Source organism: Hyposmocoma kahamanoa, unplaced genomic scaffold, assembly GCF_003589595.1.
Source record: "Hyposmocoma kahamanoa isolate Upper Pololo Valley unplaced genomic scaffold, ASM358959v1 79, whole genome shotgun sequence".
Taxonomy (NCBI): Eukaryota; Metazoa; Arthropoda; class Insecta; order Lepidoptera; family Cosmopterigidae; genus Hyposmocoma; species Hyposmocoma kahamanoa.
Genome location: NW_020653993.1, coordinates 8555578 through 8576715, shown reverse-complemented (window position 1 = coordinate 8576715; position 21138 = coordinate 8555578). Strand labels below are relative to the sequence as shown.

The window sequence follows — 21138 nt, the reverse complement described above, 5'->3', positions numbered from 1 at the left end:
AAAGTGCTACGAAACTATAATCACAAGAAATTTGTGATATTAAAAGTACGTCTCACGTATTTGCTGTATTAATGATATTTCTTTAGTATTGAAAATAGGCGGCAGTTAACCACTTCCCACTCCATTGATTGCTGGTTTGGTTTGAATACAACAAAAACATCTGATACAAAATCGGGTTACCAAATAGGGGGAAGCGGGGTAGTTTGACACAGGGGGCACATTCATACACCTGCATTATCTCCATACCTTGAAACATAACATTAGTTGTGATAATACTAAAACGTGCCTTTGTATGTGTGAGTAATAGACATGCGATGATGCAGATCACCAGTTAGCCGTTTTCGTTCGACAGGTCACAAAGTGTTTTCACAGCCGTTAACTAAAAAGTAGAGACACAAATACGAGTGCCACTGCAGTTTCGTTCACTTTACAGGGTTTTATGTTTTAATACAGTGTAAACTAGTGTTTTCAATAACTAGAATTGGATGTGATTGAGAGAATATATAATGATTTTTTTTAAATAAATATTCTTTTCTAAACTGGCCTGTGGGGTACTTTTATACACTAGTGAGTGGGGCAGTTTGGTACGTATCAAAGTGCTAGGAATTAGTTATTTTGTACGAAAAATATAAAACTGTTTCAACAAGTCATTGTAAAGAGGTGAACTAGTGACATTTTGCGCTATAGTCAACTCTTCCTCCTGTATTTCTACTTCCAAGACTACATTACAAAGAATACTTTTCAAATGGTGCCCTAGAAAGAAGTCTTGATAGATCAAGCGCGGAGGCACATATAGCGTCATACTTTATGAACAGTTGATCACCTGGTGCTGATAATACGTGGCAACAAGGAATGGCACACTACGTTGATTCACACATTCAAAGTGCCCCAAGCGATGTATCAAAGTGGTATCCAGGTGGGGCAAAATTGGACAATTCCCATTTTTTTGTTAAAATCAAAATTTTTCAATTATTCAATGTTATTTATGAAAGAAAAGATTAAATTAGTAATGTTTATTAAATATATCATCAATTAGGTAGAAAAAATATTCATTATAATTTCATTTAGTAGCTCAAAATTAAAGTTAAAAAAAGTGTACGGATCTGCCCCGCTTCCCCTTAAAAAAATATTTAGATTAGAGTATTACTCAAGTATGTATGTTCCGTCAAGCATCAAGGAATTGAAATAAGAGTTGATTTACTATTTTTTGTGTATTAAGTGGCATATTTTCAATAATTTGAAGTGATTGCGTAGCTTCAATTAATATTATTAAAATAAAATAAAATATTTTGTAAAACATGTCGTCGGGAATAGTGCAATTGCGCGTAACTAGCATTTGATTATGAGTTTCCATTTAGGTAATTTTGTGGCTAAATCAAAATCCGCACAAATGTCGAGGCAACCAAATTAACGTGTTTTACGTGAATCTATTGTTATCAGTCCGTAGACAACATAAATTAATGCTTACTGTGCGAAAATGAAAATCGTAGCATTACAAACAACAAAGTAATAACGTTAAATCCCTTTCCTGTGAAATTTGGTTTAATGCAGATACGAGCTTTTTACCAATACTACACACCTACGCAGATTTGTACTATCCCCGACGATATATAGCGTAATTGGAATATTGTTATGAAAATTGAAAAATAAGTATTTAATTAATAACTTTTAATTTTAATTATAGTGAAAAATAGGGTGGTTTGTGTTAATATTAGGGGTTAAAGTATGAAATTGCCGTTTTATTGCAATAGGTTCTTTGAATTTTCATAGAATCTTCATGGTTTGAGGTTTTCGAACGAAACTTTTTTCAAATGGTTTCTGTGATTTTTTTTTTAAATTTGAAACATTTGAATATCGACTTTCAATTGTTTTTGTTATTCAATTTAGACAAGAAAGATGGATACTGCGAAAATTCGAGTGATTTTTGAATACGAGTTCCGACGCGGAACTAACGCGGCAGAAACAGCCCGCAATATCAATGCTGCGTTTGGAGAGGGGTCTACTAATGAACGCACCGTGCGATTTTGGTTTAAACGCTTTCGTGATGGAAATTTCGACTTAAAGAACGAGCCACGAGGAAGACCGCCCACACAGGTGAATAACGATGAATTAAGAGAGATAGTGGAAGCCGATCCTAGTCAAACTACCCAGGAATTAGCGGCATGGTTTAACGTTACCTTACCCACAATATTGACTCACTTGCGTCAAATCAATAAAATAAAAAAATACGAAAAATGGGTGCCTCATGATTTGACTGATCTGCAGAAAGAAACGCGTGTTGAAACTTGTGTTGCCTTGTTGAACCGGTACAGAAATGAAGGAATATTGGATCGAATTGTAACATGTAATGAAAAGTGGATTCTTTATGATAACCGGAAAAGAAAAATGCAATGGCTGACCCCAGGTCAAATGCCAAAACAGTGTCCTAAAGCAAAACTAACCAATAAAAAGGTAATGGTAACTGTTTGGTGGTCTCAGCATGGTGTTATTCACTATAGTTTTCTCCGATCTGGTCAAGCAATAACGGCAGATGTCTATTGTGCCGAACTCCGAACCATGTTGACAAAACTAGCAGTAAAACAGCCCCGACTCATGAATCGATCTTCACCATTATTGCTCCACGACAACGCGAGACCTCACACAGCACGAGAAACCATTTTGACCCTTCAGGAACTGCAGTTAGAAACCATTCGTCATCCTCCGTATTCACCAGACCTTGCTCCAACGGACTACCATTTTTTTCGTGATTTGGACAATTATCTACGTGAAAAGAAGTTTTCTTCCCAGGAGGCAGTACAAAATGCTTTCACACAGTTTGTGCAGTCTAGATCGTCGGAGTTCTATCACAAAGGCATTAATAACCTTCCCATTAGATGGCAGCAATGTATAGATAATAATGGCAACTATTTTGATTAAATAAATTTGTTAAAAATTTAAAAAATAAACAATTTAGATTTTCAGTACAAATCGGCAATTTCATACTTTAACCCCTATTATTAGACATGGTTGATGATTTCACCATCTCAGTTAGCCGTGACCGTGGGACCGGCCCGAAATGTTGGCTTGTCTGAAAAAACAAATATACGCGATTTAGTATATGAAAAAATAGTTTCATTTCCTAAACGTTGCTCAATTTTTAGATTGTCTTCAATATTAAAAAAGAAAACAAAAAATGTTTTAAATTAGGAAAGGAAACCAATCTCAAGGAAATCAACCTCGAGCCCCAGCAGTCGTATTCAGCGGACCACCATGTCCGCCGCTACTAAGGCTCTTCGGGTCGCCTCCTGGAAGGTGGTCCTCCGGACGGCCACCAGCGTGTCATCGGCGTACGCGATGACCGCTGTCCGGCGGAGCAGCGCGCCCCTCAGCACCCAATCGTACCCCAGGTTCCACAGTTGTGAAAGAGGTTGTCCAGGGACGTACTGCCACCTTACCTATTCGGCCGCCAAGCAGTGACGTGGGCATTACTGTGTTCCGGTTTGGAAGGGTAAGAGTGCTGGTGAAATTACAGGCACATGGGACTTGTGAACTTATGTTTCAGGGTGACGGGCGCAGTGGCAGTGCCCACAAGATCTTTGTGATTTGAAGCTCTGAAAGGCACTGCAACTGTTATGGATAGGCGTGTCGCGTACCACCAGGCGCACGACTAGTTCGTCCCGCCATTTGTTATCATAAAAAGAACCTGAAATAAAGTCAATACTGACATAAGTGTATGTAACGCTATGTACTTAACGCACTTTAACTAAAAATCATTTATAAATAATTTTTCGCAAGCTTTTATTACTGAAAAAAGTAAAAGACTCTAAACTCATATGCTCTATTCGTATGCTATACTCCTGATACGACTCTGGAGCGCTCTACTGCCCCATATTGAAAAAGCGCCGAATAAGCTAGCTTTCAAGTAATTAGTCCGCGATTCCCATCCCATTAGTCTGACATTGTTATATATAAATATGTATATTAAATATATATGTGTATGCATTATATACTATGTATTTATGTGTATATAGGTTGCTTATATAAGTATACAGTTAGTCATATAACATTATGTGTTATATTTATATTGTTTTTAAAATATATATCATAATTATTTATAAATTTCTTGCTATCTTTTTTAATTATCATGTTATATACCCCTGTTAATTATTTCGAACCCAGCTCTCTGGTTGACTGGTAGAGGATGCCTTAATGGCATTAAGTCCGTCATATGTACTGTTTTGTGTGCAATTAAGTTAAATAAATAAATAAATAAAAGATATTTTTCAGGACACTGAACCTTATTAGCCTTTTTCTGATTTAGCCAAAATACGCTCACCGTTTACCGAACTGGATGGCGATGTTAACTCAGAACGTGTTTAAAGGAAGAAAAAGAATTATTAAAGACACTTAGGGTCGTATTCTAGAACTCTACTCAATGCTCAAGTCAGGATTTGAGCATGGTTTAAAGCACTCGAAATCATACTCAAGTCCCTGCCATTAGGGTCGTATTTCTAGTGCTTGAAATCATACTCAAGTCTGCTCAAATCCTGACTTGAGCATTGAGTACAGTTCTGGAATACGACCCTTAGTCTTTAAATAATTCTTTACCTGGTCTCTTCAATTAGATACAGGATCAAAATCACATCAAGCTTGACAGCTAAGATTTAAATTGAACTGTATGCCACGCGATAAGAATGGTCCCATGAGTCAAACTTAATATGTAGTCTTGACTGAACATACGTTTTATGCACATTTAGTTCGAACTGATTTGGCAAGTATTCATCCACCTACCTATATTGTACAGGGTCAAGAGCACGTCAAGCTTAACACTTCAGACTTAAATCCAACTCTGTTCTGTTTTGTTTACGATAAGAACAGTCCAAAGTACAAAGTGTGAAACTTGTTTAGCTTTTGACTGTACCTACTCCTGTAGTGCAATCAAAACGAAATCTACAGATGCTTCTGTTACTTTTTATAGACAGTTGCAGTATTAAATTTATATATAGAATGTGTGTAGGGTATATTCAGTATACTCGGTGACAATCTGGTTTTCGTACATGACACTAGTCTTCTTTTATTTTTTTCCATTCTCTAAGGTCTAATATCTAGAAATGACAGTTCACATTTCTTTTTATTTGCTTTTAGAAAACGCGAAGGAAAGAGCATAAAATGTAATTTTTAACCGACTTCAGAAAAAGGATGTTCTCAGTTTGACTGAAGTTTTTTTGTTCGTGAATGTTACGGGATTTTGTGGATAGATTCGGATGTTTCTTTTTTGTTGGAAAAGGGATAGCTCAGTAGTCGTCCCATTTAAATTTGACGAAAATGTTTCACCTCTAAGGGTCGCAAATTAGGGGATGAATTTGGTTTATAGGATTTCATCCACTTTCCGCTAACCTATTGCAATAAAGCTTGGCAAATAAATTTAGTTCCACAAACTTTTGAGGTCGGATTTTTTGTAAAAGATATGTTTTCATTGAAGACAAAATAAGAATAAAATTTGGTGATTTACGGGCATAACATAAATGTTTTATGTTGACTATAGCAACATGTACACCTGCCTAAAAATAACGATTGAATGACAAGAGGGGTTCATTCATAAAAAAAAATAGTCGCCATTTTGAGAAGGTTATAATAACACGAAACGATTCCCGTCACGGTCACGAACTGCCGACACGAAATAGGCCAAGGCAAAAATTTGCGCATGCCCGAAAGAATTGATTTTCTTACATTTATGACGTCACAAAATGTCTGCCATTCCAACTCGCCCAGTATAAAACAGTTAAAAAACAAGACACTCTTCCAGTTTTATCCAAAAGACAAGCATATTATGTTGGGAAATCATAAAGTTCATGCCAAATTTCGCGGTGACTGATAGAGAAAAGACTTTTGTTTCGATATTATACACAGTATCAATGGTTGAGGTATTAACGTGTTTTGTACAGTGACGGTATCTAAGGAGATCACAAAATGGTTTACCGAATGTTAGTACAAAAGAATTTTCTGACAATGCTCGACGCGACTACAACCATAATGGCGAAATTGCTCTGTTTACGTGAGTACTATTACCATTATATATTTCAATTTATTTTTTCTATTTTGTTTCGAACCTTAGAGCTTTCAAAACACTGGTTAAAACAAAATTTGTTCTACAGGCAAAGATTTTTCTATCTTTTTTTTAATTATGGCTTTACCACTTTTGTTTTTGTGTGATTTCTTTCTTTAATTTCCTTTACGGATTTATTTCTTAACAGTAATTAAAAAGTATAAGTTTAAAAAATATATGCAATTAAATTCAGCTAACAATTGCGAGTCTAAAGTTATGCTTACAAAGCCCTATTGTATTTTTCATGGCTCTTGTTTGAAAGCATTATCGTGTTCAGTACATCACATATTACCATGAAATTGCTTTGTTCGTCACAAATGACAATTAAAAAACATTAATTAGGTCCAGATTACGGCTGACGTCACTTTTAGTTCTGGATACAATGCAAATCGATCTTTGCTTTACGAACTTAATTGTTAATCCAATTAAAAAAAATAAATGTAATTTTATAACAGTCTTTGTACATTTAAATGTTGATTTATTATATAGTAAAGAAATTAAATATTATCCGAATACGAGATTGGTCGAGTAAAGATGGAATAACTATTTTTGACACTATTGATTTTTAAGAATGGGTATAATTTCTAAGTCCCGAGTAAACTGCAAGGCAATTTATCAATAACTTCTTGAAGTTATCTCTAGGTGCAAGACAAGATCTTTCTAGGTAATTTATTGATCGTGTAGGAGGTTGTTGAATTAATTGAAATTTGACAGTGATTTGACAATGATAGACATGTCCCATTCCCATACTATTATCGTGGAAGTCGTATATCGATACAGACACTACACAAAAGAGAATCAAGTTTCATAACAATAAATTTAAAAAAAGTTTAATATATTTTTCTCGCAAACAGTTTTATACTATGACAGCGTGTGGCAGAATAAAATTCAATCGCATTCAGTTCACTGCAGGACTAACTAATTGCGTAATTAAAATGTGATGAAATCACATTTCATCTATGATTCGAAAAACCTTCGACGCTTGTAAAACACGAATTCTACAAATATTTTCCGAAGAATTAGACAAGTGTAGATATTCTATTGTCTGAAAATTGCCTTAATCGAAGCTCAGATCTGAAACGCATTGCCTAATCGAAGACGTGAATCGATCGATTTCAGAGTTTAAAATAGTTGGTGCTCATGAAGCCTGGTTAGCGTGCAGATTACAGTTGAAACTATTCATTCTATTTCTTCTTGTTGATGTGGTCTTCCAAAATTCTCTATTTCTTATTCGACCTCACATTCACCATCTCCGTCAGTTTCCCGCAATTCGCAATCTGAAAATGAATCTCTGAAAAAAGGGGGCCTAGTCAACTATGCCTTATCCTCCTCTATCCACGCTTTCAATAAATTCCAGTTTGGACTGTCAAGCGTCGAAAGTTATCTTCCGTTATTGTTAACGGTTTGAATAGAAACTAGTTCAAATCATTTTGCTTCAGAATAGAGCTGGTCATTTCAAATCTAGTTTTCTATTTGCATATGATGTCTAAGTGTTTTTGGATGTTATGTTTCGCGCCAATATCTGTCTGTCATGGTCTTTTATTTTTAGAAATAGATAAAACGTACGTGAATAAAGTTTTTAAATTAAGCGAAACTTTAACAGAGACTTTTTAGTCATTAATGACATTATACAAGGTATTGCTTTGGACTTACTTTTGGAATTCATGATTTTATTCCGAATAACAAATACTTAACCCTTGAACCGCCATAAACGCTTTAAAGCGTCAATGAAACCATATGTTATTTTTATATTCTAGTTAAGTATGGAGTCAATGTTTTTCTTTAACTTAGGAGAATTGAATGAATCATCATTAAACAGTCTCTACTCCATCCGTCTTCGGATATAGGCCTCCTCCATATATGTCGCTCCCGTGCCACATACATCCAGTTGCGAAAATTTTAATGTCATCCACCCAACGAAGTGGCGGACGACATCCATGATCCTCCTTGTCCACCGATCTGGATCCATCCTAGCTATGTGACCTGCCAATTTCCATTTCAACGTCTTAATTTTGCGTCCCCTTTTGTTATCCATCGAATACGCTCATTCGGTATACGATCGAGAAATGTTAATCCTAACATTGCTCTTTCTATTCCCCCCCGTGCGATTCGTAATTGAACTAATATAGGGTTAAAATTCATGACATGTCATATCTCTAGACTTGGCGTCTACGAAACACAACTAGTTTTTGTCAGTGACGGTCAAAAGGTTAAAGAAATTAATAAGGTTTGCGGACTCGATCTGTAGTTCAGTTGCTAGAGCGGTGGCACTGGTTTGGCACAGACGCAGGTTCGTGTCAGGTTGAAGGAATTTTTCTTTGTGTTTGATCTTTGTATTAATAATTATGTATACATACAAAGCCGGGTACTCATTAGCGACTTGTAACTGTAACGTGATAGATACAGTAACGAGGTTCTAGTGTATACACGTGAAACGGTCTTCGGTTCACTGCGAAACTCACGCGTTCCGTTCGTGGCAAGCTTGCGAACCGCGTACACACTATGATTTTTGGTAACATAACATGCTACGGATTAAAGCCCGCTAGCGAGTATCCGGTTTAAGATGTTTTCAGGCATCTGTTAAAGTAAAATCATGTGATGAACTATTGAAGTAATTTCACAAAAAAATAAAAGGAACCATGTCCTCCATCCTCCGACTACCTATTTACAGTCTTCGGGAGTTGAAATCCTTGGCCCGTGGGGTCCCGGTGCACGCACTAAATTTTATCTGTCTGGAAAACCCAAGGGCCGGCTACCTAGCTACCTTGCGCAACGCATTAGCATAGCCATACAAAGGGGGAACGCTTCCAGCATCTTGTGTACCTGGTCGCGAGGACCCAATTTTATTCATATATAGGAAATGAAACTATTTTTGCGGATTTAAATCGCGTATATTTGTTTTTTCAAACAAACCATTTTCAGGCCCTTTACAGGTCACGTGGTCACGGTTGATTGAGGTCGTACAGTCTTCAACCAGTTATGTTTAATAAACTAAAACATATTAATTAGTACTGCAGTCTTAAGTCTGTTTGGGATTTTTCATCAGAGGAAATACTGGATCCCAAACTGGTGGTACGGAGAAACCATCTTCCCTGTTGAAATTAGGATGTTTTTTAATTTCAATGGCCTCTCGCAGCATCGTGTGTAGATAACGGACTTCTTTTGCAAGGACCTGGGGTTTGTCAAACTTCATTGAATGTGTAGGTTTATCCATGACATGCTCGCAGACTGCAGATTTGTTTACACGACAGTGTTTGACATCAGATATATGTTTTTTGACGCGGTTACAAATACTTCGCATCGTTTGTCCAATATACAGGTAAGAGAGACCGCACCCACAGTCAAGCTTGTAAACTCCTGCATTCTGTAAGGGGATGTTACATTTCACGGGTCTCAGGAACTGAGAAATCTTCCCCAGGGGCTTGAAATAGATCTTGGTAGATGCACGCCAGAGGACTCTTCCGATTGGGGATCGTCGAATCCGATGAGAATTCTTTTTCTTTTATTCATGTAATTTAATCCTAGTTTTACTTTCTAGTATTTATGCTATTATTGTACCTTACCCGTAAATGAAAATAAAATAATGAGTAATACTGCACTAATATTTTGTTGAGTAGCTGATTTTATAAATAAAATACAAATGTAAAGTGTAGGACAGAAGCTAAACGTTTGCTCTTTATCTTTGTCATGAATTCAGAACACTCAAATCTGCGGCCTTTTTCAAGCCATCTGATAAATAATATCTTACCGCTCTGCTGTATTTGGAGCATTTTTTTGAATGATATCACATGTGCGACACTCATAGCTTTAAATCGTAAGAATATGAGCGGACTATCTACAACTACGCCTTGCAACTATCCTGTAATTTGATCATTAATGGTAGCAGTAGAACGTCTTGTGAAAGAGTTCGTCCAGGGAAATACTGCCACCTTGCCTATTTGTGCCGCCAAGCAGTGATGTGACTGTTACTACGTTCCAGTTTTGAAGGGTAATATGGGACTTGTCAACTTATGTCTCAGGGTGACGGGAGCAGTGTCAGTGCCCCACAGATCTTTGCGATTTAAAGCTCTGAGTGGCACTGTAACTCACACACTCTTACCCTTCAAAACCGGAATGCAGCAATGTTGAAATTACTGCTTGGCGTTAAAAAGACTTCATATGAAAAATTTGTTGATGGAAAATCAGCGTATACTCTGATGTTCCTAACTCTTGCCTTGTAACTTATTTATGTAAAGTAATAAATACATATATAACGATTCATGTGTGTAGTAATTATCTAATAATCGGCTTGAAATCTTAGAACTAGAATGATAGTTTGTGTTAGTTCTTCTTATTTTTACGAACATGGCAAACTGTAGCGGAATATCAGACGTTGTGAAATATTCCGCCACTGTGCTGAGCTTAAGATCTTACACCACTACTATTACTAAACACTGTGTAGAGCTTATATTTATTTTTACTTACTAATGTGTTGAGATAAATGAACGATATAACGTTAACGTATGCGTGTATCGTACGTGTTTAGTAGTTTCTTAGGACTCAGTCGACGCAGACACAACAATTCAAAATCGGCATCTGTCTCGTCCGAGATAAACATTTTGCTGGGTCGTATCCTTTTCCTCTCTTGCGCCACTTAAGCCAGGTACTCATTAGCGAGCTGAAGTCTAACGTGACAGATACGTACGGAACGTGTACGCTTAAAACAGTCTTCAATCAGAGGGCTGACTGCGAACCGCACGCGTTCTGCTCACTACTGGCAAACTCGCGAACCACGAACACACTCTGATTGGTTACAAAACATGTGACGGCTTTACCAATACCACAATCGCGCGAGCATCCTGCTTTTGCCGATTGATGCGCTATGCATGAGATATTTTTCTCATATTTTCATACAAACGTTTATTCTGCGGGCTATTAAATAAATGTAATAAATAATGATACTGGCGTCAGAAAGCGGTGACGTCTGTAAAACGCCCGCCGACGTTGCGCGTAAATGCCAGCGATTATTGATACGTGGGTCGCTACAGATTCAATATTTTTTAGTATGTTGTAGAGTATGATGTCACTGTTAAGATTTTGTATAGCCAAATAGAGTTCTCTGACGTTATTCGATGAAATAAAATAAATTAAATGGCGTAAATTAAATAGTAAGAGAAAGAAATTAAATAGTGCCTTGTTCTAGATCACTTACAAAATGTTTAGGGCGGAAGAGTACGTAGCTTGCGCGAATTTGTTAAAATTACTCAGTTACTTGTTTTTTTAGTGTTAAGTAGGCATTATATTGAAGTGTGTCAAGTGTGTCAATTTTAAGTGTTACAATATTAATTGTGTCAAGGAGCACATCTGAAAGTATATAATACCTAATTTTGTCTGTACCTATAAGTGCTTCCGAAATCTGATTTCGCGGAATCCATTGCTTTTTTAAGATTTGAGCATTAGTAGTCTTCGTAGCTTCCTATTTGTTTTCGAGTCACCTTTCTTAAACTCAAAATGAAACAATCTTTATTTCATAGGTAAGTAAATTACACTTGAAATCGTCATATTTATTAAATTCCATTGCTTATTCGTAAGGCAGATTCTCTTGAGAAGAATGAGCAAAAAACTCTAGGTGTTGCTCTTTGTAAATATGCATTTATACATTTACAACATTTATTTCAAGCAGTGGATTACGAATGGATCAAAGGGTATGGAGCAAGTGGACATTAGTTTTGTTCAAGTAATCTACTTGCTTCTTTATGATACCAAGTGACCGCTTATGCTAAGTAAAAAAAAAGTAATTACACAGAACTGATTAAAATAATATGAAAAAAGAGAATTTCCCTATGAGTTATGAACGGATACAGGATATATCACGGAGAGTGTGCGATGGAATTGCATAATTTGATTCCGCCTTCCCCTTTCCATTCCACCGGGGGACTAGGCGTAGTCTGGGATGCCATCCCTATATTGTGGATATACCAAGGGTTCGCACGAAGCGTTTTGCTTCCACATTTATATGGCGAACGACTGAGGGGTGGAATTCCCAGCCTGCAGACTTGATCCCTGAAAGTTATAACTTGGGCCTTTTCAAGGCGAGAGTGAAAAGGCATTATTTTGGTGTGCAAGCTACATCGTCGACCTCTACGTCACTTTCCACCAGGTGAGATTGGATGGATGGAGATTGGGTTAAATGCGCACTTACTTTTTATGAAAAAAAAAGAATGAATAATATTATAAAATAATCAAAAGAATATGGAAAAATACGAAAATATTAATAATGAAGTAAAGTTTAAAATCATTACTTATAAAAATAAAATAAAGAAATTCATAAATAATAAATAAATGTTGGAGTAAGCGTGTATCATACACACAAAAAAACCGTCGCATTGAGAACCTTCTTGTTTTGAAATCAGAATTGAGTACGAACCATTATAATTATATGTTTGATATTGTCCATTCTAATTATGGTAGACAGTGGGATTACATAGTAAAATACCCGATTTAATTAAAACAATTTAAAACCACACTCTATAATTTAAAAAAAATTGTTTTAAAAGGATTATAACGATTTAGGAAACGTATCTATCTGCACAGAAAACATTTCGTTATCTTTATTTGGTATAATAAAGTCACATGTGGTCATACGCCAAAGTATTTTTTTAATATCTTCATTATATGGAACTCATGAAAGTAATATGAACGACATGAAAGAAATTATATATAACTGAAATTATTGCACAAAGAAAAGACATATAAAACACCATTACAAAGGACATATGCAAAGGTGAGCTTATCTTTAGAAGAGATCTCTTCCAGCCAACCCTTATTATTGTACAATAAAATTAAAATATATAAATGATACATAAGCAGAATATATATTATAATAACAAATTACTAGTTTATATATATGTTACCGATTAACTAACTAATGCGTTGAACAGGAAGTGCTCTTTTAACTTGTGTTTGAAAGATGCGACCGATGGACTGTCACGAATATCAGAAATTAAGTATGTATGTGTAATAACAATGTTATAATTCTTCTAAAGTCAAATAGGTAATCTACAAAACGATAAATACATAGAAGAAGCTTAGTTTGCGTAACACGTGTGTCAACAGTTTGCGAGGTTCCGCAAACTTGAGCGCAGTCCGCCATTTTGGCTTTGTACGTTATCGTTATAGAAATTTTATTATTCTGGATCTTTGTCTCTTTCTTTTTCCTCCTATCGTCCACTCATTTATAATTCTCACAAATGCTACATTATGTAACAAATGTCCAAACATTCTCCTCCTTCTGTTCTTTATTGCATTTAAAACATTTTAATAGCAGGAGAGCTCCTTGTGAAAGAGTTCGTCCAGGGAAGTACTGCCACCTTATCTATTTCTGCCACCAAGCAGTAGTGTGAGCTATTTGTTCGTCCCATCACTTGATGATGTTATATAAAAAAGATTTCTTTTTTCCTTTCTCTCCCCACTCTCTTTCTCATCAATCAAAATATGATATACGATCATATTTTGCTCTCCACTATGGTAGGTATTATTTTATTACACAATATTCTGTTTCTTGAGACGCGTCTAAGTTTTTATGAGTCGTGTCATGGTCGTGCCCGGAATGTTATTATTATGAAAGTACTTAGGATTGGGGGATAGATTTCTTTAGCGCACGTTCATACGTGAAATGTTTTTACTTAGATAGTAATAAATATCGCATTCATTCAAAAATCTTACGAGGTATAGGGTAGCCTGGTTTAAGATGACGCACTTAAGGCTTGAGACCGTGTAGAATGAAAACAAAAAGTGTTTTTTTAATTTTATAGTCCAATCATCTGACTCTTAGACACTAACGTGAAAAGTAGTTATATTTAATAGTGTGGTTGTAATTGATAAAAAAGTGCAAAGATTTGCGTACTCTTACACTGTACTATGGGTAAGAGTACGCATGTGCGTCGGCAAGAGTACGCAACACCTTTTTTGAAAGGACTTCGTTTATCGGTTGCACGAATAACCTCTATACCTTTCTGGTAATGTGATTTTTTGTCTCGGTATGCATGGGCCTTTGCTCATGAAGAGCTGAGAAGAGTCTACTTGTGGCACGGACATGCCTCAGTTAGGGTACCTCACTTGCAGCCGATATTTCAGACATATTCGGAGCGCTTGCCTCAGGTCTGTTAAACTTTCAAAAATACTAGACACACACAAAAGGTTTCAGTTGATTCAGAACGAGGCAAAGCGACAGAAATTTAATTCAGAAGTATACTTTTCTATAAAAATGGTATGAGACTACGCGCATGCTCTTGCAACACGTCGTGTTGCGTACTCTTGCACACTTCAGCCATTTCAGAATAAAACTGCTACCAACCCCATATGTTGCAAGTGACCAGAATCGTTTGCAGTTTGATCTCTAGACGCGTTTTTGAGCGATTTCATACAAAGTCAGTTTTTAAAAATATGCTTAGTTTAGTCTCAGTAACAAATTGAAAATACCAAAAAGTATTATTCAAATACATCAAAATGTTCAGACTTAAGTTTCTTGGTTTTCAATAATTTTTGATAATTTTTCCGCGCAATAATCTTCACTTCCTAGCACTACAAAATGACACTGAACTTAGTTGCGTATTGTAAATAACTTCTCGGCAATCTACATTGCGTACTCTTATCGAATGCGTCATCTTAGACCAGGCTACCCTACAGGGTTTGTAAAGTACTAACAACCTAACAGGACTATACAAGTAACATCATACACAACAGTAGCAGCAGCAGAGCTACTTGTGAAAGCGCTCGTGCAGGGAAGTACTGCCACCTTACCTATTTCTGCCGCCAAGTATATGAAAATAAAATAATAAGTAATACAGCACTAATATCTTGTTTAATACTTGATTTGATAAAAAAATCCACATTATTTACTAAACCAAATAAATAAAATGTAAATGTAATAAGTAGGAGAATAAGAAAATATATTCATGTTTTTCGCAAATAGTTATTTTTGATGTTAAAATCTTTCATTCTGCTATCATCATGAAAAGGCAAATGTCGGACCATCAATAAAATCCGGCGAGCCGTCCATTGTTTTTCTGATGATTCAGCACGCGAAAGGTTAAGGGTAAAAGCTAAACGTTTGCTCTTTATCTTTGTCATGAATACAGAACACCCAAATCTACGGCCTTTTCCAACCCATCAAATTGAAATAATATCTTACCGCTCTGCTGTATTTGGAGCATTTTTTTAATGATATCACATGATGAGGCGAACACGTCGTGCGCATGCAGTGGCCACTCATAGCTTAAGCGTCGAAACACAAAACTGCGAATCGGCAAGATGCGAATTCGCATCGCACTGCCACGATTCCGGTAACCATTCTTTCGACGATCATCAACCGTACAGAACGTTATTTTTTTAAATAGGTAGCAACATGTATCGTATATAAAGTGTTACACTGCTGTTATTGATAAGAAAGTATAGGAAAAAAAAACACGAAGAAAATTAACTGCGCGATACGGAGCAATTCGCAAATTCTTGCGATGCGTCGTGCGAGCTCGTAGATTTCTGCGATGCGACGTCGCATCATGTGAGGGGCACTATCACTGTGCTCGTCATCCTATAATTTGATGATTCATGGTAGCAGTAGAGCTCTTAGTGAAAGAGTTCTTCCAGGGAAGTACTGCCACCTTACCTTTTTTTTTACGGGGGGGAAATCTTTATAGATACCCCTGAGCCCAGGGAGACTCAGGGGTTATGTGGCTCCACTAAAACCCCCCCCCGAGTTTACCTCCCGCCGTTTGAGTCGGCGCGGTGGGCACATTCACCACGACGCCGCCCGGCCACCCGAGCTTGCGCCAGGGCTCCTGCGCCAACGGAGGGGCAGATCATTTGTCCTCCTACCCGCCCCCCAGACGTGTGAGGCCGTGCAATGCAGGCTCCGGAGTCCGTGTCCAGACTCCACTGGCCTCACTAGGGGATCAGGTGAGCAGCGAACTGCGTTCGCCTTCTTCCCGTACGTCCGCTGCGTCCTCACGCACCCTCTCCACAGCCTCCTTTTGCGATATAACCTCTCCGCAAAAACTAGGACTCCTCGGCCATACTCCGGGTCACCCTGGCGTATAGCCTTCTGCATGGGGCTTCCGGCCTCCCGAGATTGGGTAGGAACCGACCCAACGCCGATGCGGCGCCCACTATTCGTGGAGCACGTTGCCGGAAATGCTCCCCGACGTTCCATCGCCGATCCAGGACAAGGCCCAGGTATTTCATATGGGATCTGACCGGGACCGAAACTCCCGCGATGGAGATGTGTGCGCCAGCATGTTGGTGCCAGACATCCGTCTTCGGCACGGCGACCTCGAACCCCAGCAGTTGTATTCGGCGGACCACCATGTCCGCAGCTACTCAGGCTCTTCGGGCCGCTTCCTGGTAGGTGGTCTTCCGGACGGCCACCAGCGTGTCATCGGCGTACCTACGCGATGACCGCCGTCCGGCGGAGCAGCGCGCCCCTCAGCACCCAATCGTACCCCAGGTTCCACAGTTGTGAAAGAGTTCGTCCAGGGAAGTACTGCCACCTTACCTATTTCTGCCGCCAAACGGCAATATCAGCATTCCTGCGTTCCGGTTATAAAGGGTAAGGGTGCTGGTGAAATTACAGGCACTTGGGACTTGTCAACTTATGTCTCAGAGTTTCGGGCGCAGTGGCAGTGCTCCTTTGTGATTTAAAGCACTGAGTGGTATTGCACCTGTTACGGACAAGCGTGGCACTTGCCACGAGGTGGGCGACTTGTTCGTCCCGTCAATTCGTCTCATAAAAAAACAACAATTTTTCTTCCGTGACTTTTAATATTCATCAGATTTTACTTTAGTACAAATATTAGAATATTTAAATATAATAATGGCTCTAAACAGCGATAATTCTGTGCGGTACGAAGAAAAACGCTGGCGCGTTAAAGCATTTGAATTTCCAACCTTACTACCAAATACACTAAAAAGTGTCAGATATGTACAGTATAGTAGTACATACAATAAAAACTGAAAAGTTTATTTTTGGTAAGTTTGTTATGAAAATTTTTCAATTTAATTTTTTTTTATGTGAAATTACTCCACTAGTTTGTTATAATTATTAATACAAACGCAAAATAGGCGCCTTGACGTCGAGTTGCGGACACCAGCCCGTTGCACCAAGTACCAAGTACCAAGTAATACAAACATCGAACATTCAGAAAAAAGTCCTTGGATTCGGCCGAATTCGAAGTCTTCTAGCATACCGTGACAGACTCTATACCAACTAAGCCACGGAGCGAATCAGCGCACCTAAAATGGCTAAAAAGTCGTTGAAAAACCAAATGCAAAGATACGACAACGAACACAAAAAAATTTGTGAGGCTTAAGGAACTTTATATAAAAATTTAGGGACTAGGGTTTTACGACCCTAATTTTACTAGATTGCAGGTATTAACGGCTTAGAAAACAATTAAAGGCTTATGATTTGCATCAATCTAAAAAGGATTTCCTTTACAAGAGTGGTCTTCCGTTCTAGCAACAAATAGGCAACACGCGAGTTCATGTAAATTATTTTGACCTTCAAGATTTATGAATGAGTTATCGATTAATAAGATTACATTTTATGGGACATGAACTTCGCGTGTGTTATTTGCATGCCTTGGACGTCGTGTTGTGATCGTTCTAAATATAAAAAAGGTCTTACAACTTGTAAGATGGAGGCGGATCTTATTTTAGATAGCAATTTAATCTATTCAAGCGAAGCAATTCAGAGGCAAACCGATTAACTTTTGTTTATTTTCGTTCTTGATTATGCGTGCTTTCTGTCTTGTTGTATGTAAATAATCAAGTACATAATAATTAAATCAGAGGAATAATATGGTAAAAATCTAGTACAATATGCTTAAAAAAGTCCTGTACCCAAGAATGGCCTATATCAAAAGAGTAGAGACTATTTACCATTATTATTCTTTGCAATTATACGTTATGATCAATAGTCGGAAAAAGGTGTTCCACATATATAGATACATGTATAGATATAGCTACAAAGAGTGACATAAATTACATAAACACAAATTCCATCGCTGCACTAGGTTCCTTCGCGTTTGGATACCACTTTCCACTTAACATCAGGTGGAGTGGAGTCATTTGCCTGTCAGGTATAAAAAAAAAAAAAAAAAAAAAAAAAAAGACATAGAGCTGTTAAAACCACTAAATATTAGTTAATTACTTTTTCGAATTCCGGATTTACAGAAATGGTTTTACTGCATCGTAAGACAAAACGACTGACCTAGGAAGTCGTAGTTGGATTTTAAAGTAATTTTAATGGTCCATGTAAAAAATGCAGTTGATAAGTGACCTTTTACCAAAGCACAGAATAAAAAAGTAACGAGAACGGTCACTTTCCGCCCCTCTCTAGCTTTAGAGACTGCATTTCGCCCCGCTTTATATATATTTGGCCGCCTCATTGACGAAACGGCAACAAGACTATCAGTTATCTACTGCATTTTTTTACATGGCACCATTAGAATTACTTTAGGTTACTTTAGGTCAGTAGTTGGTTCTACGATGCAATAAAACCATTTCCGGAAAACGGAATTCCAAACAATAATTAAGTAATATTTGGTGGTTTTAACAACTCTATGTCGCTCCATGTAGCTATGTCTATATATGTGGAGCACCTTTTTCCGACATATGGTTATGTAAACAAAAAGTAAAGGTACTTTATACAAAAGGTTATTTTACAGCTTCTGCGCACGTGGATGACAAAAATCCTTGGAAGTGACCCCTTTAGCCTTTAGTCTCGATCTAAGATGTTTGGCAGTAGAGTTTAATCAGTATGACGATTTCAATTTGCTTACTGAAATAACGATTCGAGTTTGAGTTTCATATGAGGATTTATTTATTCAGGGATTTATATACGAATAAGAAAATTTTTTGTTTTTATTTTTATTACAAAATAGGTTTTTTTTGTAATAAGTAAAAAGGTTACATACATGCTTTGCCGCCTCTGTAACAATCCCAAGTAAATAATATTAACAATATATTTTTGTATTTTTGTCGAAAATCAATACCAGAGTCGAACACTTAAGAGTGGTTACACACGCCTTCTTTTAGCAGCGATGCAAACGTACGTTTGTGAAACGCGCGATTTCATCGCTACAATTGCGATTTATATACGATTGCCTCGTTGCAAACGCGCGACTGCATCGATACAGTCGCTTATGTTCAATCATTATGTACGAAAAATCTGTATAGGTTTATGTACATTGTTTTGTTTTGTTAATTGTACATTTAAAAGGGAAATTAATAAATATCTTAAATAAATAAATCAGTTAATTAATTTAAAACGTGCATCGCGTTTGCACTGCTCAAAGTCATCGTGTCGTTTCTTCTGTAACCGCTCTTAGTGTCAAAGAAAAAATTGTCAGCCTTCATACATTTCAGATAATGTAATTGCAGGCGTTGCATAAGTGCACACACCTTTTATATAAAAATATAATGAACATGCTGTAAGAAAATTGAAAACTTTAAAAAGGTTGACGGTTTTGCAACTTTAGTACCATGTTGAATGCTTTTACAAAATAGTAAATTTTTTATCTTTTGTGCGAGCAAAGACATATTTCAAAGAATAATTTAATAAGTGCTTCTTGTACGGGCAGAGGTGTAGTGTAACATAGACGGTAACTTATCACAAATTCGAATTTTTTTTTCCGAAATACCGTTTGTTCGAATTTTCATTACACCGAAAACCGAATTATAATGAAACCGTTGTTCTTTCAGGATATGTTGGATATTTATCGCAAAGACACTATTAGATTCGGTTAGATTAGGTTAACTTAGGTTTAAAAAAAACATTTTCCTCTCAAAATTACTTTCGAAGTTATGAAAATTCAAGCAAACGTTATTTGTGGAAAATATCATTTCGGACTCTTGATAGGTAACCAACATAGGTCTTAGATAAACTCAAACGTTAGTTTTTGAGCCACCCATATTTTCAGGGTAATAGTCAAACTGTGGCAATTTACATTTTAAAAAAGAAATTTACACATGTGGTGTGGCGTATTGAAAAATAATATGTGGCGGAAAGTGTTTTGACCTCGTGGCAAATTACTAAAATGAAACCCGGCTAATAAGACTAGTTCTTTTCACGATCGATTTTACATTAACCTTCTTGTTAAATGAGTGAAGGTTCACTGAAGGCAATGTGTAGTCATAATTTGTAGAATAGCAAAAGGTCAACACCATACAGCCACAGGGAGTTATTATAAGAACAACCTACGGTGTTACGAAATCCTTTGAAATGCCACGTGAAAATTGCCTGAAAAGTAATTCTTGCTTCATAATAATAAAATATACTGTAATTGGACTATTTCTTTTCCGCCTACGCTTATTGTAGAGAGTGGGAACATTAACTGTATTGGCTTTATGTCGGTTTTTATTAGCCCAGTGATTTTAAGCAAAAATAATAACAAACAAATGTATTCGCGAAAATATTATTGTTTTTCGAAAATGTTTTTTTTTATGATACAAAATGACGGGACAGACAAGTCGTGCGCCTGGTGGTAAGTGACACGCCTGTTCACAACAGTTGCAGTTTAAAGATCTTTGGGGAACTGCCAATGCGTCCGTCACCCTGAGACATAATTTGACATCTCCCATATGCCTGAGATTTCATCAGCATCCATACTCTTAAAATCAGAATGCAGTAATGCTCACATTGTCTACCGTTTAGCGGCAGAAATAGGTAAGGTGGCAGTATTACCCTGGTACTTCCTTTCTTCTAATGTTTCGATGGCTACCTTTACAAAATAATAACGTACACACTCAACATTGCCGCGCACTAGGGAAACCCTGCATCGCGGGTACCATGGACACACATAGACAACCACAAATTACACCCAAACTCACGAGAGAAATAAATGAAGGCCATACAAATATTTCACCCGGCCCGGTAATCGAACCTGGGACCTCTGCGTGGCAGTCCGGCATGGTAACCGTTCGGCCATGGAGGCAGTTAACATTAATTAAATGTGGGCGATCAAATTATTATTAGTTTATACTGCCTTCCTGTTGCTGTCCCTGTCTACAGATTG

At 37.2% G+C, this 21138-nt stretch overlaps 1 protein-coding gene across 1 annotated transcript in view; it reads left to right on the top strand.

The window, feature by feature from the left end:
- Positions 1–5735: 5735 nt before the first annotated feature.
- Positions 5736–21138, top strand: part of LOC113233657 (lysosome-associated membrane glycoprotein 1) — a 37493-nt gene continuing 22090 nt past the window's right edge. Inside the window, exon 1 of the mRNA XM_026468827.1 lies at positions 5736–6034. Within this exon, the coding sequence (XP_026324612.1) occupies positions 5950–6034 (85 nt within the window). The 5' untranslated portion in view covers positions 5736–5949. The remainder of the gene's footprint in view (positions 6035–21138) is intronic.